This window comes from Xenia sp. Carnegie-2017, unplaced genomic scaffold (assembly GCF_021976095.1).
Source record: "Xenia sp. Carnegie-2017 unplaced genomic scaffold, XeniaSp_v1 HiC_scaffold_22, whole genome shotgun sequence".
In the NCBI taxonomy this organism is placed as follows: Eukaryota; Metazoa; Cnidaria; class Anthozoa; order Malacalcyonacea; family Xeniidae; genus Xenia; species Xenia sp. Carnegie-2017.
The window spans coordinates 5,495,528-5,523,272 of record NW_025813485.1 but is presented as its reverse complement, the minus strand read 5'-3'; the positions used below and the strand labels follow the sequence as shown (position 1 = coordinate 5,523,272).

The following is a 27,745-nucleotide window of genomic DNA, read 5'->3' as shown; positions in this document are numbered from 1 at the left end:
TCTATGGTGTCGAATCAATACTAGGATTTCAAGTTGTGGATTGTTTTGGTAATTTTATTTAAGAGAACGAAGAGAATAACAGAGGTTTTTATGTTCAGTTGCGGTACTCGGAAATTTTGTGTTTCGTGCGTTTACACCTACATCGATTAACGTGCACGAATTCCACATAAGCCTTCTTGATGATAAATCTAATGAAGTTTCTAGTGCTATCAAAACTTTCAAAGTCATTCATCCACCGTGTTCTCCTTCCATCACATTGAGTTATCTTGACCCGCCAAAGTTTTGCAAAGCAGCTACTATTTGATGTCGTGGTGTTTAATATTTTTGGTGACCTATTGCCTTCAAATTTTTACGAGGCCTGCAAAATCAGTATGGGGAAGGTCGATCAATCGTATGGAAGAAATAGCGAAGCTGAAGATGATAGAATTTTAGTGCACGACAAAGATTTATGAAGTCATTTATGTGAAGAAGACGAAATTTCCTGTAGTTTGGCCGGCAGAGTTTTTGAAGTGTTCGTTGAAACGGAAAGTTATAGCATTGTGAAAGATATATTTTTAGAAGTTTTGCCATCAAGCCTCCATCATTTAGGAGACGTCAAATTTAGCATTGAAGCCACTTTAAAAGATGCTACTTTTTGTCCAGATTCTTCCAAGTTATACAGAGGTCATGGGTCGAAGTTAGAAGCAATATTGTCCGATCGTTTTGGCAACCCTATCGAAGCTTGTTTCAGTGATAGTTTTGACATTCAATTAAAACTGTTTGGCGACCAACAAGAAGAGCATTTTATCTGATAATGTGCTCTTAAATGGGAAAATATTTCGAGCGGATTGAAAGTTGAAAGCGTTGGGATATATTTGCTATCAATTGCTGTCGTAAGAGAAAGTGAAAACATCGTTTGAATGACGTCAAAGTAGTTGTAGACGATGCACCGATTCATTTGGAGAGCCTAAAACTCCGTCGACCTATAACTATCGTTGCAAGCACCAGCTTTTACGTTGAAATCGTTCCGTCTGATGTGTTTGGTTCCCTCTTGTTTCCAAAGTCAACCAACAGCATTGAACACCTCGAGGGGAATATTCAAGACTCATGTGATGACGAAGAAATCACAGATATCAAGTTGTGAAAAAGGAATCAAACATTGTAATTGTTGGTTCAGTTCGTCTCACGAAAGATTGACGATAAATTCAACTTTCCTGATTGCAGATGAAAAAGGAAAGTCGAAAATGTTCAATATTTGCGTGTATCCTGATGTCAATAATGCTCAGTGGAAAGTTGATAAAGTAAAAGAAAGTGCATCTAAAAGAGAGGAATTGTCTCTTACCGTTTGCCTTGTAGATTGTTGGAACAACGAAGTCCAAATCAATACTCCTATTCCAGAATTGGTCAACGCTGGTGGTCCTGATGGTCTTACGGCGCATGTGTACACTCCATATTAGTGATGCCAAAGTTGAAATTCGATTTTCTTTAGAACGAGCAGGAAAATATAACTTTTATCTCACCTCTACCGAAAGCAAAATTGAAATCATTTTTGTCAATTTCAGTTAAGGATGCTCCCATAGATTATATGAAGTCGTAACTTGAACGGTTACCAACGCACAATGTTTGTCCAGAACATCCTGTTTTTTTCGATGATGATTTATTCCAATGCTGCTTAATGTTGAAAAACGTTGTAGGATTTGCTTACGACCAGGAGATTGAGCTTGATCAGATCATAATTCAATATAATAACGAAAAAGTGCAAAATGTAAGTGTGTCTAAGCAAAATGAGGCTGGATCTTTCAAAATTACCGTTCCACTGATGAATCTCACAAACGATGATTCATTTCCAGAATTTTGGTGTTTAGTAAACGGTGAAAAAATCAACAAACCTTTAGCATTGGAAACTTTTGAAGCTTTTGCGAAATACAACGACGACGAAAATTGTATTCTATTTGAAGATTCAGACGTTGTAGAGCTTGAATGCCATGTTATACCGGAACATGAAATTAAAGGAAGCGATTATTCTCATCTTAATAACAACAAAAGAGTTTGTGAATTCGATGAAGATCCTGTAATCTATGGCCTCGATAATGATGAAGAAAATGACGAGGATTTTGTTACGGTAATCACACCTCCCGTACAAAGAAGTGGTGGAGATAAAGCGTGAACATGACATGAATATTCCAACAAATAAGAAAAATTTCGAAGTATTGTGTTACATCTTCTTCGTGCGATATACTATCGCAAAGAAGCTTTTTAACTAGATAAAGAACGGGGGAAATGGAAAGAAAAAGCAGAAAGAAGTTATGCTGATCTCAAAAGAGGGAAAAACGTCAACAAGGACTTGCCACGTATTTGCAGTAACATAAAGAAAAAGTTCGCTTTATTGATGGAAAGTTATCACGAAGCCGCTTGCGAGGAGTTTTTTAAGGCAGAAAGAAGTCAAATTGCAATCGATCTCAATGGATTGTTGATTGCTGATGAGACGAAACTTCGAAAATATAAAAACCAAATGCGTTCTAGAAATTTGAGTGACGCAAAATTTCTAAAACAATCAAAGACGAGCGAGAAAAAGGCGATGAGGCTATAAGGTATTTGTTCTTGACTGAGAACTTCGAATATAGGAGTTTTTTGGCGAAGTTTTGTTTAACTTTTCCGTCCTTTTTCCACTGGATAAAAATACATTTTCTTCTATCAAAACTGTTTGCTAGTATATTTAGGAAACTGGAAGAGAGAATTGACGCTTTTGACTTACAAAAAGCCAGGAAGGAAGACGAACCGTGGCTTGAGATCATAGTCTGCCCAGGACATCACTCCAAAGTTAGAGAAAGGCAAAAGATTCGACCTAAGGTAAAGTTGATTAAAATATAAGTTGTTATGAACTTATTTATGACTAAATTTTACCATTTATTTTTTATATTTAATCGATATTTTATTCGTAGTCATTTTCTTACAAGTATTGCGTGTGAATGATCGAATTAATAAGATGTACGAGAGCAACATCGTTCTATTTATGTTTCGAAGTTATATCTCATAAGCAACGACCTCGAAAGTTCTTATTATAGTATATTTTTGCATATGTTTGAGAAAATTGTGAATTCATAATTCATCAAATGGAATATCGTATTGAGGGACACAAGTCCTTGTTTGTGGAATTCGACATCATGTTAATTCTCTCGTACATAACGTGTATACTGCCTTAGTATAGATTTTCTCGACGTTCGGTCTAATTAATTTCTTAAATTTTAATACTTTTAAAAGGTTGAGAAATTTTTGAGAAACAGAGGTTTAGAATTTCGTCCAGTCCATAAAGGTGCGTTGGTGGTCACATTTGAGAAATATTCCGGAAGAGAGTCGTATTTTCGTGAATATTATTGCGAGAAATGCAATAACAGATGGCGAAATTGTCGAAGTTGGATCGATAAATGGCAAGCATGTTACAAATGTTTTAAAAAAGAGCCTGTACCGTTAGTTAAATGTTACCCTCGAAAACAACGTCCGTGCAGAAGAGTTCAAAATTATTTTAGAAAGACCTATAACTAATATAGCCTACCAAGAACCCATTCCTCATCTTGAAGAACTTTGCCAAAAATTCATAGAGCTTCAGGGGCCATGTAATGAGTTTTAGCTACAGTTACCAAACTACATGCAGTTGTTGTTTCATTCTTAGAAAACTATCTAATTAGCAAAATAACTAGTGATTATGAAAGGGGTAGAAAAATCTTACAACCATTTTTTTAACAAAGTTAATAGCACTACATAAGCAAGGTGAGTTTACTCGTTTGCTCCAATTCTTTTTTGTTCAATTATAATTGTGTTAAGTTTACGAAATAAGAACTTTTATTGTTAATGTTTGTTTCATCCTTCCTTTCAGAGACAATAACTGAACATTTGAAATTTACATTAATACAGAGCACTTGAGCATTTATGATCCTGCTTAAACTATAGTGATGTTGATCAGGATATTCAACTTACTTTATTCACAAGGGCCTTAACATTTTAAATTTTAACATTTTTCATTTTGGCCAGGTGCGCATTGATTTTTTCTAGAACTCTGGGTATGTATGAAATATGTTTTAAATATAACTACAGTATGCAATTAACTGCAAAATTGTTGCAAAATTATGTATGCAATATGGTAATCGGACAAAAACATTATGAAAGGCAAAAATATGAACCAGTAAGGTATCCTAGGATGGTGGATTATCAATTTCAATATATTATTTAAAGTCAATAAAAAGGTCTTTTACTCGGTCATCACATTTTTCATCATAACTTTTCCTCGATGGTGAAATGAGTAGAAAGACTGTCTATTTCCCACTGTTTCCCAACTTCTAAAAACAAAAGTTTGTGGCTAAATGTTTCAATAAAAAACAGTTTTTAAACAACAAATAAATAAATAAGTTATTTGACTTACTTATTAACTAAATCAGCAGATGCTTTAATTTCCTTGAACGCTCCAGCCATATTGACTGCACCAATTGATCCGAGTATGAGACCAAAAACACATTGTAACACAATCTATTATGCAAATCAAATTTCAGAGTCGAAGTTAAATTCTAATTGAGCTGCCTTAAAAGTTGATACATTGCACCTACATCTTTTGGCAGAGATGTGAATTCTTCTTCAATAAGCTTCAAATAAGTTCTATCTGATTGGTAAAACAATAGCATGTGTCATACAAGAGCTACATTTTCATTTTAAACGGTATAATCCTAAAGCCTTAGATTCTATCAAATAGCTTAGACATAAATAAAGAACGTAATGGCCCCAGAATATCATATTGACAATGTTTTCGTATGCATATTGATATTGTTAGCATTTCAGTAAAATAATATTCATTATTTGCTGAAGAAAATTGCTGCTTTAAAACTCACATTGCTCCGACGAATATCCAGCATGGATGATAGTGATTAGTCCGACAAATACTAGTAACTTGCCTAAAACACCCATTAGTAACCACAAACAATAGCAAATTTCTTCGATTTTCCAAATTACAAATATTAACCCAGGTTAGTAAGTTATATCAGGAACATCTTTTCAACGAAATCTTCTACTCCTCTATCTCATCGCCAATTGTTTATTAATTTATGTATAGAGATCAGTGGAGCCGGATCAGCCGATAAGCCAAACTGAATTTCATAAACAATACACATCTTCAACGAGTAAATTCCTGTTTGAATAAAAATGTAATCACTTTTCCTAGAAAATTTTTGCTTAGTCTTTTGGAAGGTGTTAATGTCAAAGTAAATACAACAGTGGATCCGACCAGTTCAAACTTTACAGCCGTAGTATCAGTCACGTGGGGGGATGAAGATGAAGATCATTATGAAGCATCTCGTTCACCACGAGATAAGTTTATTAAGTGCAAAGTCTATTTACTCGCGAAGGGCTGCAAAACTTGTATGTATAGGTGCATTCTAGAAATATTTAGCAACATTGAAAATGAAAATGCAAGAAAAATTAGGGAAGAAGTTCAGATCTGTCTCATTATTTGAATGGATGTTAGGAATTAGCTGGATAGTATCTCACGGGGTAATTTTCGTTATTTCACAATTCTTTATTGTGTATACCACTGATGAATTTCATAGATCTAAATTCCAGCTCATTATTGGACATTGCAGCTTTAAGTGTGTGACACTGAGAACAGCAATTTACCAAAATATTCATTGGAAATTGCTTCAATTGCCTTGTTTGTTCAACAATCTGGGGTGACAGCTGTTGCCCTTTCGCCCAGTTTTATATTTACTGGACTTGCTACTTTTTTAAGCTATCTGCTTTTTGAATCATTCAACTACTCGTATTATATCCTTTATAAGGCAATTTTTTTAAGAAAAAGAGACCATAGAAATACAACTAATTATTTTATCATTTCTATTTGAGGTGCTATCATTTTTTCCTAAAGTATTGCCTTGTCAGCAACTTGGTGAAATGGGTGATGTTTTTTGTTATTATGTCAAGGAATACAATTATCTTATAAAAGTAGTGTAAGTTGGCTTATGAGCTATGATTACATATTTTAAATTCTTTCTAATTTCATTATTTGAATGACAAAGTATATTTTTGATGTGATTGTACCCAAATTTTGCATTTCTTCTGTTTGGTATTGAGTCTGTGGCCTGTGGGTGGCAATCAACTTGATGTTTGTGATTTTCTTTACAGCTACATTGCAGTGATTGCCATACATGTGTTGGAGAGTTTATATTCATGGGTGCTGAGCAGGTTATTTTTAAGCCTTATTATTCTAGTTTTAAAATGCTAAATTAGTAATTCTAAGTATCCTGATGCAGATATTTCCCATTTCTTCGTTTTTGCTGTCATCCCATCACTATTCCTCTTAATAAACTAACAGTGTGCATTTCATTTATTTATATCATTGTTTTTCACGAAGATCATCAATATTTTATTTAGCAATTTGGGATGTAGCCTATGGGATCAAATGAAGTGGTTCTTGCAGACTTTTATTGTTGGATATTTTTCCCTATCAATTATCCGAAAAATGAATAATGAGCAAATGAAACGAAAGCATTGAATGTATTTGACTCACTCTCAACTTAATGAGGGGGGAATGCAAACTGCAAACACATGAGAATTTATAAATATGGTTGTAATGAATTGGAATGCGAGAATTGTATTTAATTGCATAATCGATTTTGAAAAATATATGTGACAGTGACTTCGTGACCTGAACAAGAATCGTCATTCGCCAACGTGTTACGTATCAAGTGTCGAGCCGAGTTGTGCTTCCTGGGGTTGAGCTCTCTCGTTTAGCAAACTATTTTGTTAGAAGAATATATTTTTGTTTTTTGAATGGGAATTACCTTAGCATCAAATTTAAAACAAATTAAAGTTAATATTTTGTCAAGACTTGTACGTGGGCAGCATGTATATTTTCTGGCCAAGTACGGAAAAAATAACCCAACATAACGCTGCGAGCAGGGTTCGAACCTGCGCGGGGAGACCCCATTGGATTTCAAGTCCAACGCCTTAACCACTCGGCCATCACAGCTTTCCGGAATAATGGGTCAAAAATAATGTTTTTAATTTAAGAGAGAAGAAACTATGTAACAAATTGGAAGAATGTAGAAAATGGAAGTAACAGGAAGTCTAAACAGCATTTTTTTGTTATTGTCGAAGTGATTGTTTTTGACGCTGTGACAGATTAATAAAATAACAATACGCCAACTACTTCAAACAGGGGTTATTAATAATTCCATTCAGGGATAAATTCAGGTAAATATTCAAATAATTTCGCCGTTCGTTTGTAATTTAAAAAGAAGATTTTTTTGTGACGTCATTTTGTGTGTAAGTCAGTCACTTTATGGTCACAATGGCAGGTCGCTGTATGTCCTCTTTATAGATCTTAATAAAATATCTATTTCATTGATATGCTCATTGCACTACATGTATAATTAGCTTTGGTACTGATTTTAGTTAATACTTGTAATATTTTTACCAGTTTTTTCAGGCACATTGTTACAGGTGTCCAGACAATTTGAAAATTGAAATGAATAAATACCAAAGACTCTTGTAAATGTGATGTGATGTCTCTTGTAACAAGTGACACAGCACCACAAGAAGACATATGTTAACACTTCATGTTTATTTTAGATACTATGCTTGCTCGGAATTCTTATGGATGAACCCTATTTGATATTGTTCTAACAGAAGAAGTACAAACAGAATTTAAAAACATCCATGTTATGATACCTTTTCCAGAAGAACAGGTGAATGTATTATTTACTAAGTAATGGCTTGTTTACGTTTAATGCCATCAAATGCTTTGAGAAGGAATTAACATGGAAAAATGCATGGAAATATTCATGGGAAAATGCTAATCATTAGGCAGTCTGGAAACTATGTTGTTTTTCTACGAGATCTCCGGTGTGCACAATGTAATTATTGGTGTGCTGGTGTGAAAATCAACTTTCATGGTGCTCACACAAATAGCAATCCAAAATATTATGATGAATATTAGATATTTGTTCATGAAATACTTGAAATTTTGTCGTTGTTTATTCGAATGTTTACTTGTAAATCGTTTGTTTCTCCTACAAATAATGTCACTTTACAGCAATAGACCGTGTTTGACTTCAGTTTTAATGACCAACTTTGATGGCTCTCGCTGTTTATAAATGTGGATGGTGTGCGGCAAAGTTACATGATATAAAAAAAATTCTCTGGTGTGCAAAAAGCACACTTTCCAGACTGGATCATTAGTTCATGGCAAATTATTAGTTGAAATTCTTTTAAGCCTGGTTCACACAAGTGAAATAAGCATATAAGTACAAGCTAGGATAAACGATTCAACATCAATCATCAAAGTATGTATGTGCCAAGGTATTTCAATGGTAGAATGGGGCAATGTCCATGTTGAAAATCATCTGAAATCTTGCTAGTTTTTTAAATCTGTTTTTTAAATCTGTAAAGCCAAAAATTCAATTTATTCATGTCCTCTCTTCTAAAAAATCAATATTTTTTTCCCATGGAGATTTTTTATTGCATGCCATATTTGTGCTTAAATTACATGAATCTTGGGTGTGGTGGTCTGTGTTAGTGCTTTGCTCTAAAGTTTGTAATGGACAAACCCCACCAAACAATACATGCAAATTATTGCAAAATTTAATACATATGAATTGTATGCAAATGCACACAGAAACATCCAAGTTTTAGGAGAGTTTTTTTAGTGTGTTGCATTTGAATGAGTGCTTGTTCATTACACATTGACTTCAGCCCCTCTCCAACCCCCATATTTGAATCAGTTCCCCACACTTGTGGCAATCAATACTCCATTTTTATGCTTTAGAATTATAGAAGTGCTGTCTGTTTTTTTTGTATTTGAAGAGTGCACCCTGCTTACATGAATGAAACACTAAAAAATTATAAATTTTTGATTTTGTGATTATTTTAGGACTGTTTGACGGAAAACATTTCATTACTGAAAGACCTCAAGTTGATGATACTCTTTCCTTCATAATGATGCTAAAATGCTCCTTCACAGAATATTTCTTTTCATTTGTTGGCTATTACCAAATCTACGCGACCATCCTCATCGTGTACTGGTACCGTACTGATATAGTCTCAATACGTTGTATAGTAGATAATTCATGTGATATTGTCTGAAGTATTGACAAATAGATTTTGTCCTGGTAATTGGAGACCTGTACCACCATGTGGAGAGGGGGTAGCCCAAAGTCCGCGATGAAAACGAAAATCAGTACGAAATCGGATTTTTCAAAAGCTTACCGAAAACCGATATTCGTAACTGTGAAAACCGATTGAACTAAAATTATCTTCACGCTGTTTTCTTGTTGTCTGCTTGCTCTTGTCGTATAAAAAACCTAGGACAAGCTGGACGATGTTCCATAAGTGTCCAACACAGGTGCAGAAGAAAGAACCAATAGTTCTTTGAATTGTTTGATATAAATTGTGTCTGTAAAGATCGTTTTGTAAAAACCAATTTGTGTTTGTTCATGAATCATGAATTTGTACAAAAAATGCAAAATCGAAAATTGTCGCAAATTTCGGACTCTTCACCCTCCCCCTCCTTTAGATCTGAATTTACGCTCCCGATAAATACACTATGGTCTGGTTAGGAAGACGTCGCACGTCTGTTTTTGTGTTGCATGATTTTATGCAAAACTTTTAAGGAAGTGATGAAACTATTTTTTGTGGCAGAAACGTTCAGACCCTAAACTGTGTGGTTGATTTTTTCTAAATCTTATTGGCATGTTTTCATTTACTCGTTTGCTTAAATACGCTAGTCAAAAAATCACATAGGTGTGGAAAGTTGTGGTCTACGGAGCTTTAGGGCTTTAGCTCTAAAGTATGAAAGGGGCTAAACCTACGAAACAATGTATGCAAATCATTTCTGAATTTAATGCATATGCGCAGATCATACCATCATCTCCCCTCCCCCCTCCCCCTCAAAGGCGATGGGCAAATCTAATTTACCAATATACACTCAATTACTTAAGCAGAACATCATAAAGTTTAAAGATCATTTGTTCGTCTTTTTATCATTGAAACCATTAATACATAAATAATTTTGTATTTCATCTACTTTAGTTTTTATTTTTCAAAATGCAACAAATCTACTACTCTCACAGGGACTGCGTCTTCCCCGCCATCAACATTTGGGTTTTAAACACTACGTGCGCTAGAATTATGCCTCTTCTCTTTAATCCATTTGTTCAAAAAGTAGATAACAATTACCAAAAGATAAAGCAACGGTGTATATGCAAAAACATTTATTGCATACCCCAACCTGTCTTTTTGCGTTGCTGTTATGTTATTTGTAGCTTGAGCAGCAAGAATACTGACCACAGTAAGTGTAGTCAGCAAGAGTGCGTCCACTCTGTTGATCCAGTTATATTTCTCTTCGTCGTAAGGCCAACGATAAATGTGCATTGCAAGGAGAAGGACCGAGGCAATTTGCATTAGGACAGCGTTTGGAGTCCCGTATGGCACGAAAGTGGAAATAATAAGAAGAATTAAACGCGCGAAAAAATATACTGAAGCGTGCCATCGACAGTTATTTTTAAAGCATGCCTTAAAGGTATTTAAAAAGGGAGTTAAGTAGACGAAATAAGGAAGATGTTTTGAGAAGAACGGAGAGAACATCAACATAAATGGAAATGGGATTACGATGAGGAGCAAGACCAACAGGGCAGGGACAGCGAAGGGGATATGACAAGGACCAAAGTAGGAAACTGTTCCCTGATAAAACACCACAACTTTATTGCCAACTTTTAAATTTTGGAGTATGTTCATAGACACTTGTGCAAGATTTGAATAACAAAGCACAAACAGTGTGCTACACGCTGGATATGTCGAGTTTCGTGAAAAGTAGGTGTTAGGCCATTTTCCAGAAAACAACGTGAGTGCAAGCAAGATAATGAATACATACACGGGTAACACATATTGGAATGCTAGTTTTTGTAGGTTGTCCATTCCCTTCCATAAACAAGCGCCAAACCCTCTAATTGTTATCTTTGCCAAACCTATAACGAAGGAAATGAAAGGATCCAGTGGGATATGACTGTGCACATCTATAACAAGATCAATCATTTGATAGAAAAACAACCAAACATTCAGGTAACACGTAAACACATCTACGTTTAACATGAAAATAAGGCCAACAAGGATTGTAAAACCTATCAGCAATGGTGCCAATCGCCACAAGTCAGAATCATTACAATTGGGAGAGCATGTCTGCACACCGACTTTAACACTTGATCCATTATCACAGGAACCACACAATACATCTTTTCTATGAGCAGAACAAATTTTTTTTTCCTCATAAATGCACTCATCTTCACCTAGTGTGAAGTTGTCTGGTCTGTAGCACTCACAAAAACCTGTCGGACATCGAGCAGTTGCAAATACAGTCTCATTATTCTCATCAGGAACCTCTCCAGCCCAGTAACCTTTTTTAAGATAAACTACAGTTTTGTCCTCACTACATCTGGATATTCCACTCGCCATCTTCTCTGTATCACAAACACATTGCTTTTCTCGCAGCACAAAACCAGGCTTACACTTGTTCAACATAATATTTTCCAATTTCTTATGAGCAAACAGTCCACCTACTGTTCTAAAATCAACTGAAAACCTACTCCCTGGTTTTCCTTTGAGATGCAAAATAGGAATTTGTTCTCTAACCAAGAACAATGCTGAAGGTGTTCCTAAAGTAACTGATTCCTCAAAACTTTCAATTCCAATGTTAATCATACCGTATACAGAGTTATTTTTTTCATCAACCAATATAACTTTTGGCGAGAATGGCTCAGCTGGTGAAACGTACCAATCAGATTTGTCTAAAGAAATATTTATTGCATCAGTAACAATCTCAAATTCACGACTATTCTCATAAAAAAAGCTTTTCCACTCCAGTGTGTTTGAAATGTTTTTAGGATCATTACAATCACGTAATGAGTTGGAATATATTGAATAGCCAGTAGCAAATGGAGCGGTATTGTCCTTAAAAACAACCTTCGCTTGCCATTCATTTGCTGGTACTTGTTTATCCTCATATTTAAAGAAGCACTCGTGTGTTTGCAAATAGTTGTTTCCGAAAAATGGCAGACTTTGAGGTCCAGGAGTTTCAACAAAAATTGCTCCACCTCTTTCTGATGCATTATTTTGATCAAAAGTGAGATTTGAACCTTTGGTTAATAAAAATGATGCTTCACCATACATAGCCACAGCACCTCCTTTGTAACCAGTGTTTCTTGAAAACACCACACTTTCAACAATAGTTGCTAAAGATGTGTCTAGCAATAAGGATGTGTTAGTGTTGTTTGCAAAATGAACATTCTTCAGAAATAGAGGAACTAGGAAAACATACATTGTTCCGACACCCCAGCCATAGTCAACAACACTACGCAAATAGTTACCAAGCAAATAGCTATTTGAAAAATTTACTCGGAAGGGACAATTTGATCCAAAGAGGCCTTTATCAAAGTTTGAGAGCTTCAGTGTCATGGCAAATCCAATGGTAGCTTCATTTCTTAACCAATGACAATCATTAAAACAGAAACTATTTTTAACATTTGCAACACTTGTCTTGCCTGTAATAATCCCACCTCCGCCAGAAGCTGCAGTATTTTTTTCAAACAAAGATGATACAGTCTGAATAAAGTTGGGCATTAATTTCTTTTCAGACTGGTTGAAAATGGACAATATGCTAAATTGAAATGCCCCACCACCAAGGCATGCTACATTTTCAGTGATGTTCACTTTTGAAATATTGATACTATTTCCAATGGCATTATCCAGAAACTGAATATGATAACCACCACCCCATACTGCTTGATTTTTCACAAAGTTACATTCTCTGATATTAAAAATGTTTTGTTTCGCAGATCCTCTAAAGTATATTGACAATCCACCACCACGACTAAAACCAACATGTTGCTTTCCACTTGGATGTTTAAATGAGTCTTTTCGAAGTCCTGAATAAGGAGCAATATTGGCCTTGAAGGTTGATTCAACAATGCTATAACTGCTATCAACCAAGTCCAAGCTACTGTCATTCTTTTCTTGGAAGGTAAATTCAATGTACAATCCCCCACCAGCCACTGCTATTTCCTGAGAATTGTCCTCTTCCTTCCTGGAAACAGTTCTCTCAAGGTTGCAGTTGAGAGACGTCGGACCATTATATTCAAATGTCACGTTAGAGACATTAACTATCCCTGTTGTGTCATATATTGTCACACCGACTCCCAAGCTTTTTTGAATGACCACATAGTGAAGCGAAAAGTGGATGCATTTATTCACAAACAAGGTTGAAAAAAACACAGGATTACCAAATGAAGAACTGTTTTGAAGTGTGCCACATGCAACAAAGGATATGTTGAAGATTTTTACATCACGGCATTCTATAAACGCCAAACCAGAATTGTTCCCTGAGCATTGTAACTTTACATCGGCCGACAATCCCCTAATTGTCAAATTGTTATTCATGCGAAACGAATAACTATTATTCAGAATGTAATTTCCAGGCTTTATCTCAATGACGGTATTTTTCTTAAATTTTTCTTGCGAGACTGCGGCGTCCAAAGCAGCGTCGAGGGTGCATCCCTTACTCGTTTGATAACAACCCTTAGGATCGTTTAAACCATTCGTGTTTACGTTTATCAAATGCACAATTTGGGCGTTTTTACCATTTGACATGTGCATCTTCGACAAAAACATAATCAAAAAAAATAATTTTCGGTTTGTTGAATTCATTTCTTCCCTCATCGCCGTTTGTTTCTCCTTACCTAATCTATCTAGTACGTCGGTAGCATTTGTCGATTTATGAATTGTTAAGGGCGTTATATAGGACATGACGACATTACTTCCTGTAGATACATGTTCCTGTTTTTTTATTCCAACTAAGCCACAACCCAAGGATACTAGGAATAAACCAATGCTATAAAATAAGCCCAATAAACAGTATGAACCCTTCCCTTTGCATCTCGGTGCAATTGTTTTATAAGAAAGGAGTGTTCGTGGCTTTGTACAACGAAATCTAACGAAAGTAAACTTCTTGTTCTTGTTTTAGACGATGGCATATCCGCTTATGCGTTACAAAAAAAAATACTGAGATGTGGTGTACTCCTAAACCTACTCTTATTGTTGTCCGTTCTATATCTTTAATATTCAGCCATTTGGTTTTAACATATGAGTTTCACCTGGTTTTAGCTTCCTCGGCAGTAAATTGGCAATGTTGCATAACTGAAATACCAAATTGAACAGCGTTCAGGCATTGTCGCATTTGAGGTTACTGTAATTCATAAAAGTCAAGAATATACATAGCCAAATGTTTTAATAACAGGTAGTTAAGTACTTATGCACAAAATAGTTTTAATTCCTTGAATTTTATGTTCCAAGTATTTACGTGCTGCTATGTCTAAATATGGTATTACACCACACTTGCGACTTTCTCGGAAGCCGTATTAAATTTCTTGAACTTTATTTTCCAAGTACATTACATCTTATCACTATGCGCGTAACTATGGTATGTACAGCCAACAATTTAAAAAAGTAAAATAGAAAATAAATTTCGAAAATGACTGACATCGTGAGAGAAGTATGAATCAACAAAAGTGCAAATAAAAACCGTGTATGAATTACAAAGCCGTCTGAACGTCACTTCCTGTTTTTTATACATCATGGTAAAACAAGCAATGGTTGAGATAAACCTGATATATTTCCTTATGTGTTATGCATTTTTCCATGTAAATGCAAACCTGCTGGAAGAATGCGGAGACACAGCAACAACGAAAAATCTAATTAACGTATCACCATATGGTCAAAATATCCCAAACTGTCTGAGCAATGGAAATGTTTCGTGTAAAAGTTTGGATTACGTTTTTGAAATGAAAACAGACCTAACCTCAACGAAAGTATTCATCGCTGATGGTCACTATAAGCTAGCGAAAAATTATACTTTTTCGGACGTCAAATACTTAGCCCTAATTGGCTGGGCGCCTGGTCAAGTTGTGATAGAATGTGCTCCAAATGCTGGTCTATCCTTCGTGCACTCTTCCAAAATAGTTATCGGTAATCTTATTTTCAGATCTTGTGGATCTACCCAAAACAGCACGTCAACTGCTGATCATAACACTCATCTAAAATTTTCGACGGCGTTGTTCTTCGTAAATTGCATAGATTTATGCATGCTTAAGGTTGTAATTGAATTATCCCCAGGGATTGCCGTACAACTTTATGACGTTTCCGGTGCAGTGATTGTTTCAGAGTGTTACTTTTACAAAAATGGCAATAATGTAAGTGTTGTGGAAAACAATCCAGGAGGTGGTTTCTACATTGAATTCACTGTCAAGGGTGGATTATATCCTTTCAAAAAGCCTCCTGATGAACTATATCAGAGTAATGGTACTTTTCACTTTAACAATGTAACTTTTGAACGTAACAATGCAACATTGGTTAATGTTCCTGTGACACCTGGCGGAACTAGACATATAGCTTTTGGACGAGGTGGCGGGGCTTCAATTTTTATAAAAGGCCAAGCAAAAAATAATTCTTTTTTATTTGAAAACTGTTCTTTCATTGGAAATGGTGCAAATTGGGGAGCTGGGCTGTTTGTTGAATATCAAGATGAAACACAAATGAATCTTATCATTTTCCAATCATGTCATTTTCATTCGAATATTGCTAATCTTGCTGGAGGTGGCTTGAGAGTTGGACTAGTAGCTATGAAGACAAACAGAACATTTGTTCCAAACAGCATACAGTTTCGTCATTGCTCTTTCAAGATGAACAAAGCCATTTTAGGTGGAGGAATATCTTTATATGCAACTACCAAGCAATCTTATTTGGTGTTTAGAGCTAAAAGTTATGTTTGCTTAACTCACTGTGTTTTTCAAAGAAACCAGGCTACAGTTGGAGCATCCATTTTTGTGTCCATTTGGAATACTGGTTTTCATGGAAAAATTAAACTGTCAATGGAAAATTCACTTGTTGAAAGTAATGAAATAATCTACACTGAAGATAAGAAAGTAACAGGTTTGGGGAGTGTTTATTTATTGGGAATTCCACTCATACTTAATGACACCCATTTCAAAATGAACAAAAAAACAGCTTTAGTAATAGCTGATGCTTCTGTGGAAGTTCATGGAAATGTGTCTTTCATTGGCAACATTGGAGAAAGGGGTGGTGCTATTTCTATGTATGGTATAAGCACAATTGTTATGAAATGTGGTGCAGATTTATCATTCATAAACAACAGTTGTACTTTGCAAGGAGGTGCAATTTATGTAAAGACTCCAGGACCACAAATGGTGGCTTTTAATACAACAGAGCTTGCTCTATACGGATGCTTTTTCAAACGACCACCATGCAAAAACTATAGTGTGACATTTTATGGCAATAAAGGTGAGTTTGAATCCTCTGGACATTCTGTGTACGCTACAACATTACAGTTTTGCCGTGGAGACAATGAGCCAAGAATAAATAATCAGGCACTTGAATGGGAACTATTTAATTATTATGATGCAAATGGCACAAAGTCTAACATGATGTATGAGATAGTTACTGATGCAGTATCTATGAAACTGATCAAAAACGACTGGAAAATTTTGGCAGATAAGTATTTTTCCCCTCAAGTAAATCTTGCAGATGAGAAATCAAATAGCGTCTTTGGTGTGGTCAAAGTCATGGCTACGCCAAAAGATAAGGTAAATGTGACACCGTCTTCAACATATTTTCTTGCCAAGAAAGAAATCAAGTCCCTGAAAGTGGAAGCCTCGCCTAAGACGAATTACGATGTTGAGGTGAAAACTGTCGATAGTCAATTAATTTCTGATAAAGTTTCTGGCGCAGTTGTCAACGGTTGCGAATCAGGTTTCATTTGGAATGGTCATGTTTGCAAATGCAACGATATTATTTCCGGAATATCACGATGTGACAACGAAAATAAGAGGATATTTTTATTCAAAGGTTTTTGGGCTCGTTATATAAAGTCAAGTGGAGCCTTCTATGTTGTGCGTTGCCCTGAAAAGTACTGTTTGTGTAATAAGAATTCTAGTAATGAGCAGACTGGTGAGTGTTTGTTGATCGAAACACAACAATGCAATGGTAACAGAGAAGGACGGGTCTGTGGCAGGTGCAAAAAGGGATATGGGCTAAAGTTTGGTGCCGACTCTTGTTGTAAGAAATGTCATTCAAACTCGAGGAAATGGACTGCCTATCTTTTTATTGTTTTACTCCTTCTCTTATTACTCGTCTTCCTTGTATTGTTGATCAATTTTGATCCCTTCAATGCTTATCTTAATGCGTGTTTATTTTTCTATCAAATCTTAGATCCTGTTGTTCTCACGCGAGCCTTGGACAACTTTGACAAATTTTTACAATTTGTCATACATTTAGCCGATTTTCAAATCGTCGGCATTGGCGTCTGTTTATGGTCAAGTTTAGATGATTTGCAAAAGCTATCGTTGCAATATGTAATTCCCTTTTACTTCGTGATCTGTCTATTCGTTTTAAATAAGATCGTCGTGAAATGGCCAAGCAACTCGTTTTCACGTCGCTTCACGAGAGTGTCGATGGCACGTGCGTTCTGCACCCTGTTAGTCCTCAGCTATTCAGCAATTGTTAATGCAAGTTTGAAAATTCTTTTACCTGTTAAGATTGGCGACAAGTTTTTCGTTTTCTATCAAGGAGAGGAGAAATACTTTGGTAAATATCACATTTACTTTGCAATTATCGCTTTGCTTTTCCTTATCTTTGTCGGCTTACTGTTTCCATTGTGCTTAATACATCGGCATTGGTTTTCGTGCATCGACCGAGGATTGTGCAGGTTGCTACTTGATAACTTTCAGCGGTGCTATCGACCAGGTCATAAATGGTTTGCCGGGTTTTATTTCGTTTGCCGTTTGATTCTGAACATCATTGCCATAGCCGTGCAAAATCGTGCTCTTCAGATAGCTTTGTTTAACGTCTCTTGCAGCGTCATGTTGGCTGTTGTTGTATATTGTCGACCGTATGCCAATGGTGACACAAACATCGTACCATACAGAATCTTGAACTTGTCGGATGCTTTGGTCCTCTGCAACTTATGCGTCGTCACCTCTTTTTCCGGAGCGTCTTTGAGCATGGATGCTCGTTCATATTATGAAGGATTTGGTGTACTTATTTATATCTTGAGTTATCTACCTCTATGTTTTGCATTTGGTCTTCTTGTTTTTGCTCTCGTACGTAAGTGCAGGATATACAACGGTGTTTTAAGAAATGTAAATGAATAACTTAAGACTATTTTGATACAAACATAGCAATGGTAAAGTACTTTTTTAAATGGACGTAATTTTTCACTTAGACTCATCAGGACCGTTTAGAGGCGTGGCAATGGGGCAATTTGTCCTGGGCCCCGGGCTTATGTAGACCCCAAATGGAAAATGGAGGCTAACAAAAGCTTTAATGTATGTCCACAGGTCAAAGAGAAAGGGCCCCAAAATTTAATTGAGTCCCTAGCCCCTTAATTTCTCTGACCGGGCCTGTGGGTCATGTAATACACACTGATCAACTTAATGCCGTAAGCATTTTTCTAACATTTGGGGGCTTCAAATTAAATGACATCTAAAGAAAACTTTTCAACTAATAAAGGGAAATTATTTATTTAAATAAAATTCTTCAACAATATATGTTTTCATTGTTTTGGGATTTCGCGACACTTGTTGCATGAGATCTTGAGAAGGAGATTCAATAAAATCATGGATGCCAGCATCATCACACACAAAGTTAAGAGTTTTTAAAAACAACCTTCGACTGAAAAGATGGAGTCCCTCGACCATTATGAATAAAGACACGCTATTTTTTTATATAATTCAACATTCCAACTCTTTGTGGGCAAATTCTTTATTTTTGTATTGAAATGTAAAATAATAAAAATACTCATGATACAGTGATCCTTTACAAGGTTATTTTTTCAAGAACTAATTGCATGTGAAATTTGTTCTCTCTTAGCAGTAAAGTAGTTTTTACAGCGAAACGACTTACTTGACTTCAATTTTGCACTCAAATTCAGATATTGTAATCAGTTTAAACCATCCGTATCTTATGAATGATTTTTAAGGCATTCTGAGTTGCATATTATTGTTCGTATTTGAATATCGGCTGTCTATGTAGTCCTTAGAGTTCGACTCGTACGGAGAAGACATTGCAATGTCGTCAAGATTTACTCCTTGCGTGAATGGAGTACCGGTGAAAAATCTTGAAATTTTGTTACCTCCCAAAGCGCCAATATCTGGCATGCCACTTATTTTTTGGAAAGTCTTGTCATTTTGATAATTTGGTATAAAACCATCTTCCATCTGAGCACTGGGTAGAATTCCGACATTTGGCATGGAGGCCGGTCCGTTTTCCATTTGCCCAAAAGGACTTAAGTTGTTTGATAATCCCATAGCTCCATCTTGATATTGTTGTTCAAACAGTGCACCATCTCCAGCTCCAGCAGTTATTGAATTGCTATAATCATCCCAATCCATATTCTGTCCAGGGTTGTTCATCATGTCATGAATTGATAGGCCCATAGCTGGAATTTGAGGATTTTGTCCGGGAGGGTTTGTAGCTAGCAATGGTCTAGATAATACTCCGGTCCCGGGTTTTTCTCCCACGTGCGTCATTTGGTCGTACTGGTAATTCTTAAAGTTTATGTTAGACTTCTTTAGGACAAAGTTTACTTTGGTGGCAGGTGCGTCTTCAACATTCGCTTTCTTCGTAGAGGCAATATAACCTGGGGCTGATGCTGTTACCTCGTATTTACCTGGCAATAATAGCCGCCAATAATCGCCATCGACAGCTGTTTTCACGTTTTTACGTCTGTTTTTTATGGCAATTGTTGCATCTTTGATTGGTAATCCATTCTCGTCCTTGACAACACCTTTCACTCCTTTGTGTACCTGTGGAACAATCACATAATTGATTTAAGACTGCGATTTTTATGTAATTCGACGATTTAGAAAATGATATGAAAGTCAGCTGGGCTGCACAAAAATGACTTGCACAAGCAAAAATTTGCTCTTGTTTTGCATTGCTCTCATTTGGATCCTGGTTTGATTGAATTTTCTAACTACAAATTGACTTGTTTAAGCAAAATGCAAGTAACCTGATCGAGATACGCCAGCAAGGAGTTTCTATTTTCCCGCCAGTATTTCGGAAGCTCTGCTGCCGGCGGGAATTTCTTGCATCCTTGCTCGATAGTTATTTCAAAACAATTGCTCGTTACGTAGTTGTAATCTTGCATGCCACCAGTAACACTGTACCACTTAGCGCCGTTCGTGATGCCGTCTTGAAAATGCTCCATGGGTACTCCGGGACACGGCCAAGGGGGGTTGTCCAAATGCATGGTTTCGTGGTTCTCTGAAAATGTTTTTGCCAGTGCTTGGAACACGTCGTCATCTGGTGACCTGCTGTATGTTGCTTCACCGTCTATGCCGTCATCAAAGGGATAGTTTGCTACCAAAGAGCCGCCATGAAGATTTGCACTGAGAACAAATGGGTATGATTTGATCCATGTCATTACGGCTCTTGTTTCCGGCTGAGGTTTACCACTTATCAATCCGAAGAATTGATCGGGAAAGTTTCGATTCAAGTCTATATTGTTTGCGTTAGATCGACCAATAAGCCAATCACGTTTGGAGTCTTCACCTGAATTGTACGCTAATTCAAAGCCATCTGGATTCATGCTCGGCATTATGTGTATACGTGTCGTGTAGATGAATCTCTTTAGCTCTGGGTCAGTTTTGTATTTTTCACAAAACTCTTTAATTAATCGTAAAAGTACCTCTCTTCCTACGGCTTCATTTCCGTGCATGTTTGCAATATATTTAAATTCAGGTATTCCAACCTGATGCTTTCCAGGTTTGCTTGACAATTCCATCACCCAAAGTTTGCGTCCTTGCACGGAATTTCCTATGTCATAAAGGCGTGTTATCTCCGTAAAGTTTTTTGAAAATTCTTGTAGTAATTTTGTCATATCCTCGTAGTTATGATATTTCCAGTTTGTTTGTGAGGAATCTGTTCGGAACGATGCCGCATTTATCGACTTGAATGTCAAAATACTACAGAAAAATGCGAAGTATAAGGACATATCGTAGTCTTTTATTTCTAACTTTTTTTCTATCTTTTATTGCGAAAACCTGCTCTAACTAAGCATGTATTGAATAGAAACATGTAGAAAATAATTATTAAATAAATGGAAACTATCGCGCATTTGATGTCATATTACTATTAAAGAAGCATTTTGACACACCCAAAAGTGAAAAAGCAAATTACGCGACTTAGTTGTCAACCTGTTGTTAGCAGGTATTGTATATGCAACATAAAAAGAAAAAACGAGAGAAGGAAATTACGTTTGTTTCGTTAAGTTAAGGCGTCGTTTTTGCTCTGAATTTTATTTTCTTTAAACACTTAAATTCGTTAAATGATTTTCGATTTGTTATTACAGAACTGATCACATTACTCTCCCATTTAATTTTGTCCTTATATCGTGTTTTATCGTATTGTTTCATTATTAATGGAATTATTGGGCAACAAGCCAATAGGCGTGGAATAAGGTCAGGAGTAGAGATTATCATCAACGATATGTTTGTTTGGGTATAATATGGCGTGAGCTGTAGACTAATGATTTGAGATGCTTGCTGATTAATTGGAATAAATATGGCAGCCACTGATTGACTGGAATAAATAGGGCAGTTACTGATTGATGGGGTGAATACGGTAATTACTGATTGACTGTTATAGAACTTAGTGTTTGCTGAAGGCATAACCTGGTTCTTTACGGAAAACGTTTGCTATGTCATACTATCGCTTAATTAATGCACACCCCTACCCTCTCAGAGAGAAATCTGTCCGCAAAATTAGGTGTAAAAAACAATGATTGAATGTAGTGATAAGAATAGGGTTTTTCCACCTTACAAAAATTAAATTTAAGTTTTCAAGTAAACATAACGCAAATTTCAACTTTGTGATTATTTCTTAATGACTGCGACCGATTTAACGTTTGACCACGCTCATTTTAAAAACCACGCCCATTCGTATTTAAAATTGGACTTTAAAATTTACTTCTCCCCCCCCCCCTACATATGACGTGCTTGCAACTGCGCTGATTTTATCTCCATTTTTTATCTCGTAATCGCTCTTGCGATTTTAAATGCATCATGGCATGCATTATACATTTAAATAAGTTGTATAATTTAAAGGACATGAATACTTAACAAGTTGTGTATGAATAGTTTATGGCGGTCCTTGAAATTTTCAGCTGAAACCGTTAATACCACGCGTCTAGTTTTGTTGCGAAGAAGTAATTTCGGGATAGAAAAGAAAATAATTATTCAATTGCTTTTCAGTAATCACATGTAGACCGTTGTACATTTCACAGTAATACGTGAATTTCAAAGTGGAAAATATTCTATACATTTCACACAGGTGTTGCTTCACATTATACCTTTATTGATTTTCGCCCACACGTCACTTAAAGATATTTTACCTTCGGCGCCCTACCGCATTTTAATGATTAATGTCTTTGAGTACGATAAAAAAATTCTACAAGCTATGTGGATTCTTAAAAATAGCAATTGAGCCGTAAAACCGCACGAACGATACAGAGCAGTGGGACGAAAAATCAAATCAAATAATCCATATCAATTTATTGCCAAGACGTGACGTTTACATTGCAACAGAAGCGAAGCAAGAAACGCGAGAACGCACAAATTAAAACTGAAACAATGCCTGTGTACGATAAGATTCATAAGAACAACACTCTGCACTTTGTTAAACGACAATGTGATGGGTACTTCGGCTGCGATTACGAAGACAGTTTTCAAAGCGATGATAAAGGTGCTTTTGATAGCAAATAGGCAAGATTTATGTGTGTAACGTTGTTTTGCGCATGTTTAGTAATCGAAAATAAAATTGCATCAGATGAACAGGGTGAAACGTTTTCTATTTACCAAATTTGAATTTTCTCGTTTTGTTCGCCAGTCATTCTTACTAAATATCTTTTTTTCCAGCTTTGCTGGAGGATAACGCAAGCTGTGGTAAACCAAGCAACATTTTGCCATGGGTAAAAAGAAAATCACCACCAGTAATGTCGTTCCTCAAGAAAATCGCAAGTTTAAAAAAGAAGAATCGGTCAGCAACTAAAGAAAGAAACACGAGAGGGAATGGACAAGGTTATCATACTTTACCAAACCGGAAGACAAAGGATTTGGACGACATTGCAGCTGGCTACAGGTCTCTTCTATATGGTTCAAGTTTCAAAACTTTAAAACGCGATCATTACTGTGATGGCTATTTCGGATGTCCTCCTGTTCTGAAAAACTAGCGTTAGCACAAAACTAGGTGGAGATTCCAATGGAAAACACATGTAGAAGGGAGTTTTAAGTTTGCCCGTATACAAGCAAATTCTCTGGAATTTTACCGTGTTATTAATTTGAAAATAAAAGAGAAGGTGAACGCATGTATTGCTTGTGTAACAATTACAGCATAATATATAATTATGTATTCATTAATTGTATGTAATTAAACGTAATGTAATACGATATACAAACTATGTTCGTTGTATCAATTAATGGATCATTTCACATATGTTCATAATTAGATTTTTTCTTTACGTGATTGTAGAAACATATCGCACCAGCAATCGCAAATATCTAAAATGATTTAGAATAAATAAAAAAATGAAACTGGGAAGCAAAAGTTAACATGTATGGTAACATCTTGATTTTGAAAAAGTTTAATCATGATATGAATAAGTCAGGTAAAATGGGTGGGTTGGATGGCGAAATTAACAGGTTGGATCGTGAGATGGTAAGGTTAGACCCTGAGATGGATTGATTAAATCGTGCATTGGATCAATTTTGAATTAAGGTCAAGAACAAGCTGTTAAAGAAACATTTTAACGGATGTTTAAATCAAGCGTTGCCTTCTGCCATGTATGACGTATATAAACGTACCTGAGTTAAAGCAATCACTAATGCAGAACAAGCGACGGCAAGAAACTTTTGGCGGAAAAAGTCAGTGATTACGCCATGACAACCCTAAGAGCATTCAGGTTAACAGAAAATTAGTAAATGTTTAACAAAGATATTTTACCTGTTTATTTGGATAATAGCGGTATCGATACCTATTGATTTGGATAATAACTCTTTAAGCTCTTAAACGTTTGAAAATTTTGTAATACCATTCATGACTCGTGATAGAAAATATTGCAGCTCAAATCGCGACTGTTTTATTGTGCTGCCTTGGAGCAATACGATTAAAAGGATAGTTTTCTACGTTCTATACTCAGCTCAAATTGATTTCAATATAAAACTCTTGGATAGAACTTCACTTACCACGGTATAAATGTATCTATTCACCAATGTATCGTTCTTTATATTCGCTACATTGTTGCAACCGTTTGTTATATCCTTGCAACAACTTATTGGTACGGTTCGATTTTTTGGTGTAACCACTTCATTCCACTCAACTTTGAACCAATCAGAATAATTTCTATTGCCACAGCAGTGAAGCTAGCAGTAGTAAGTAGAGAAAATCAAACTTAACTTTTGTTGACACGGCTGTGAAGCGGGGTGTGTAAAAAGTTACTCTTAAACTTTTTGTTGCTCCAGCAACAGGAATGTTAGCCATAGGATGTCGAGAAAAAAGGTAAAATATATACGCTAAAAGATTAACGACAACCCAAGAAATATGGAAATTCAAAAATCACCATACATATTTATTGCTAATGCGTCGATGTGAAAAAAATGCTAACAATGAAGCAACTCTCACTTTTTCTTGCATTTCATTCCATGCTCCTCTAAATATGATTTCATTCTTGTATGCTTTCATTGTTTTGTTAAGGCCACTGGATAGTGCTCTTTTTATCTATTAAAAATGTAAGGGCATTTGTACATTGTGTTATCAGTTTGGTGGAGCTGGTCTAGGCTTCGTCCATTTAAATTTCAATGCTTTCTGTCATGTTCTGTTAAAGGCATGTTGTTGCTAGAGATTTTTTCAACGTTTGCAACATTTGACGTTGCTATTACACTTTTTTTCACCATCGCAACGTTACCACGTCACAACATCGATGTTGTAGCTAGTGTTTTTCTTCACAGTCTATAACATCGTCTTTACTTCAGAATAGCTTTACAATTCGTGACTGAGCGTTTCATAACTCATAATACAAACATAAAAACACTGTTTTGAAAAACGAGTGGTTGATGCCGTTGTCTGTTCTCGTTATTTCGCACAAATACAATAATATACAATGATAAATTTAAGCTATGACTGACCTTGGAACGGTATGCATACCCTGCACTGGCCACATTGATTTCACAGATTATTACCACTCCAAGAAAACATGAGTACTGAAAGTTGCAAAGTAAAAACAATCTCACCTAAAAGTATTTTTTTAATAACTGCATGAAGTGCCATTAATACTCTCATTAAAAAACCAAACTTGTTCACCCACTATTTTAAGTAAAAAAACATTCTTTTTCAAAGCTCCCCAGCAACCACATAATCCAATGATTGCCATTAAAAGACCAATAATGATAAGGACAATAGCTACGCCATCGTAATGATTTGGTCGAGGTATTTCTTCATATTTATTAAGTTGTGCTGTTGCCCAAATGCCAATGACAAACAAGCAAAAACCGCTTATCTAAGAATGGATTGGAATATGGTCGGAATTGAAATATAATTTCAGCAACTGTAGATAGGAGAGAAGAGGGGATGATTTCCACGACCGTGTAGGCTAATAGATACACAAGACAACATACAGTAGTCGATATTCTTAATAAACTACACGGTAACTAGTGTTTTACGGAATTTGCAAGAAGCTAGTGGATCGAGCGTCAAGAAACGATTCGAATAAATGCACAACTAAATCGACATTTTCACGATGAATTCTTCACACTAAACACACAACACATAGTCATAGAAATGACACGTATGCAACAAGTAGAACAAATTAACATAATACGCGTTTTCATAAATTTGGATTTACATTTTCTTCCTTCAAATTTGTTAATATAACTTTTAATTTAAAGAAATCATGTACGAAATCATATGTGAAATTTCAAAATATATAAAAGGGTTTGCTCGACGCTTCGTAATGGAAATACTAAAATGCGTTATTAAAGAAATATCAAATAACGTATAAATAATGCTTTATATTCATGCTGTGTAGATCAAGGTATAAAATTGCACCTTACCCAGAACAAAATGTTAAATATGATTAAGAAAGTTCGAACAACTTGCATCAGAGGAGAAACAACAATTCGTCGTAAGCTTGCCATTTTGACTCCAGCTGATAATTTTTATCAAGTTGAAAGTCTTTTTATGCCGGAAATTGAAATTTAACGCCAACAAGAAATGAAAAATGGATAGACATTCGTTAGGGTCATTGATATTACAATTCTAAATTCGAATTGTAAGTTTTAGCAATATTTTTAAACCTAACTTTAAATGAGTTTAATTCATTTAGAAGATTAAAGCTCCTTATAAATCTTAAAATTTGTGTGAAAATATATACATGGGAAATTTCATATGCCCATTTAGCAGCGTGCGCATTTTTTTTTCGATGTACACCTGTTGAATGTGACAAGCATGACAAACACCGTGTTGGTATATGCACTGGCAAGCAAAGAAGAGTTTGCCACGTGTGTAAAAAGTCGTTTTTCATGTGCACTTTTTAAATAAATTTGCTCGTCATTGCATAGTAAGAACAAAGAACATACGTAGTGTGAGGGGGTGAGGTGAGAGGAAGTAGGGGGAGAGGGTGTATAATGATTTTCTCTGATCAACTGATTTGTTTAGGAAGCATCATGTTACTTACATATGTGAAGATGAATCCCAATAATTATCGTTACACGCCTCTCGTGACTGGCACTTGTTACTGTTACTTGTTATCATATGCCTTTCATGATTGACCACACAGTAACTGCACTAGTACAACAACTTAATTGTACACACGAACATCAGCTTTACCAACATGTTATATAGATTCATAAAGTTACTATAGAGAGATATTTCGAACACTTTCCATCTATAAATCATTTGAATCATCAAACAAACAACACAGAGTTATTTCAGTTTCTTTGACAATTACAAAATAAGTCACATTTGTCTTAAAAAAATTACTTTTATCAATATTTACGAGTTTTTTAGACAGTACAACAAGCTGGGAATTCAAGTGGTCTTGTCATCACTTTCAATTTTTTGCTTTTCTTGAATTCTTTGTTTCTTACTTGGCACAAAATACAACAAAATGTGTGGCCCTAGCAGGCCGGTAGCAATCCAACTCAAGCCAAGAAAAATCTTTTGCTTTTTGGTAAGTCTTTTAAAGCTGGACCAGAAACCCATTCTTCTCCATTCAGGCACTTATGGAATTCATCACAAGAAATAAATGCTTGAGCAAGCAAGTCGTATTATGCATCTGATAGAGAAACATACACACTATCACTGAAAAAACATATCATTATTTATATTGCAACTTCATGGTCAATACAAATTGCAAGCAGTGCTACAGCAAAAAAGTGCATAAGTAGTACAAATTTACTCATAATTTCACATAATATTTTCATTGTTGACTCCACTATCTACAGTAATACACCATCACAATAATACAGTATTGATAACTTTAATTGTAATAATCTAGTGTTATAACTTATACTAACCATAGTTTATAAATCCCACCTACATAACTTATAAAATGTATAGTTACCAGTTTCCGGTTCCGGTTTAAGGCTACTGCTCATGCGCGTAGTTCGTCCTC

General features: G+C 35.6%; 7 protein-coding genes, 1 long non-coding RNA gene and 1 other non-coding gene across 12 annotated transcripts; 3 read left to right on the top strand and 6 right to left on the bottom strand.

Annotated features, from left to right (window-relative positions):
* Positions 1-3,770: 3,770 nt before the first annotated feature.
* LOC124446765 (ER membrane protein complex subunit 5-like) lies at positions 3,771-5,082 on the bottom strand. The gene is made up of 4 exons (XM_046997642.1): positions 4,857-5,082; positions 4,578-4,630; positions 4,397-4,500; positions 3,771-4,313 (listed from the first exon to the last, which is right to left on the bottom strand). The coding sequence occupies exons 1-4, from the start codon at positions 4,930-4,932 to the stop codon at positions 4,226-4,228; spliced, it is 321 nt and encodes a 106-aa protein (XP_046853598.1). The 5' UTR covers positions 4,933-5,082; the 3' UTR covers positions 3,771-4,225.
* Positions 5,083-5,094: 12 nt separating this feature from the next.
* LOC124446764 (transmembrane protein 254-like) lies at positions 5,095-6,669 on the top strand. 3 transcript variants are annotated; one of them, XR_006948528.1, is made up of 5 exons: positions 5,095-5,382; positions 5,447-5,514; positions 5,863-5,966; positions 6,142-6,201; positions 6,391-6,669. XR_006948528.1 is itself a non-coding variant. In XM_046997641.1 (4 exons), exons 1-4 carry the CDS (start codon positions 5,425-5,427, stop codon positions 6,509-6,511), a joined length of 375 nt encoding a protein of 124 aa, XP_046853597.1. In that variant the 5' UTR covers positions 5,106-5,424; the 3' UTR covers positions 6,512-6,669. The 3 variants fall into 3 exon arrangements, 2 of the variants coding, with proteins under 2 accessions (XP_046853597.1, XP_046853596.1); XM_046997641.1 differs by having other exon boundaries at positions 5,106-5,514; XM_046997640.1 differs by lacking the exon at positions 5,447-5,514 and having other exon boundaries at positions 5,107-5,382.
* A 237-nt stretch (positions 6,670-6,906) lies between these two features.
* On the bottom strand, positions 6,907-6,988 carry Trnas-uga. The gene has a single exon. It is a non-coding gene; the product is annotated as a tRNA-Ser (tRNA).
* Positions 6,989-9,966: 2,978 nt separating this feature from the next.
* On the bottom strand, positions 9,967-14,157 carry LOC124445636. The gene has a single exon (XM_046996383.1). It carries the CDS (start codon positions 13,810-13,812, stop codon positions 10,123-10,125), a length of 3,690 nt encoding a protein of 1,229 aa, XP_046852339.1. The 5' UTR covers positions 13,813-14,157; the 3' UTR covers positions 9,967-10,122.
* Positions 14,158-14,328: 171 nt separating this feature from the next.
* On the top strand, positions 14,329-18,624 carry LOC124445637. Of its 2 annotated transcripts, none has more exons than XM_046996385.1 (2): positions 14,329-17,664; positions 17,936-18,624. In XM_046996385.1, exons 1-2 carry the CDS (start codon positions 14,640-14,642, stop codon positions 18,010-18,012), a joined length of 3,102 nt encoding a protein of 1,033 aa, XP_046852341.1. In that variant the 5' UTR covers positions 14,329-14,639; the 3' UTR covers positions 18,013-18,624. The 2 variants fall into 2 exon arrangements, with proteins under 2 accessions (XP_046852341.1, XP_046852340.1); XM_046996384.1 differs by having other exon boundaries at positions 14,331-17,028; positions 17,290-18,624.
* Positions 18,625-18,824: 200 nt separating this feature from the next.
* On the bottom strand, positions 18,825-21,142 carry LOC124445638 (carboxypeptidase D-like). The gene is made up of 2 exons (XM_046996386.1): positions 20,090-21,142; positions 18,825-19,883 (listed from the first exon to the last, which is right to left on the bottom strand). The coding sequence occupies exons 1-2, from the start codon at positions 21,071-21,073 to the stop codon at positions 19,053-19,055; spliced, it is 1,815 nt and encodes a 604-aa protein (XP_046852342.1). The 5' UTR covers positions 21,074-21,142; the 3' UTR covers positions 18,825-19,052.
* A 1,382-nt stretch (positions 21,143-22,524) lies between these two features.
* LOC124445640 lies at positions 22,525-23,682 on the top strand. The gene is made up of 2 exons (XM_046996388.1): positions 22,525-22,821; positions 22,995-23,682. Exons 1-2 carry the CDS (start codon positions 22,710-22,712, stop codon positions 23,306-23,308), a joined length of 426 nt encoding a protein of 141 aa, XP_046852344.1. The 5' UTR covers positions 22,525-22,709; the 3' UTR covers positions 23,309-23,682.
* Positions 23,430-26,317, bottom strand: LOC124445639 (CD151 antigen-like). The gene is made up of 7 exons (XM_046996387.1): positions 26,184-26,317; positions 25,439-25,630; positions 25,260-25,334; positions 24,757-24,852; positions 24,321-24,497; positions 23,940-24,023; positions 23,430-23,636 (listed from the first exon to the last, which is right to left on the bottom strand). Exons 1-7 carry the CDS (start codon positions 26,265-26,267, stop codon positions 23,565-23,567), a joined length of 780 nt encoding a protein of 259 aa, XP_046852343.1. The 5' UTR covers positions 26,268-26,317; the 3' UTR covers positions 23,430-23,564.
* Positions 26,318-26,948: 631 nt separating this feature from the next.
* Positions 26,949-27,696, bottom strand: LOC124446337. The gene is made up of 2 exons (XR_006948404.1): positions 27,648-27,696; positions 26,949-27,406 (listed from the first exon to the last, which is right to left on the bottom strand). It is a non-coding gene; the product is annotated as an uncharacterized LOC124446337 (long non-coding RNA).
* Positions 27,697-27,745: the final 49 nt, after the last annotated feature.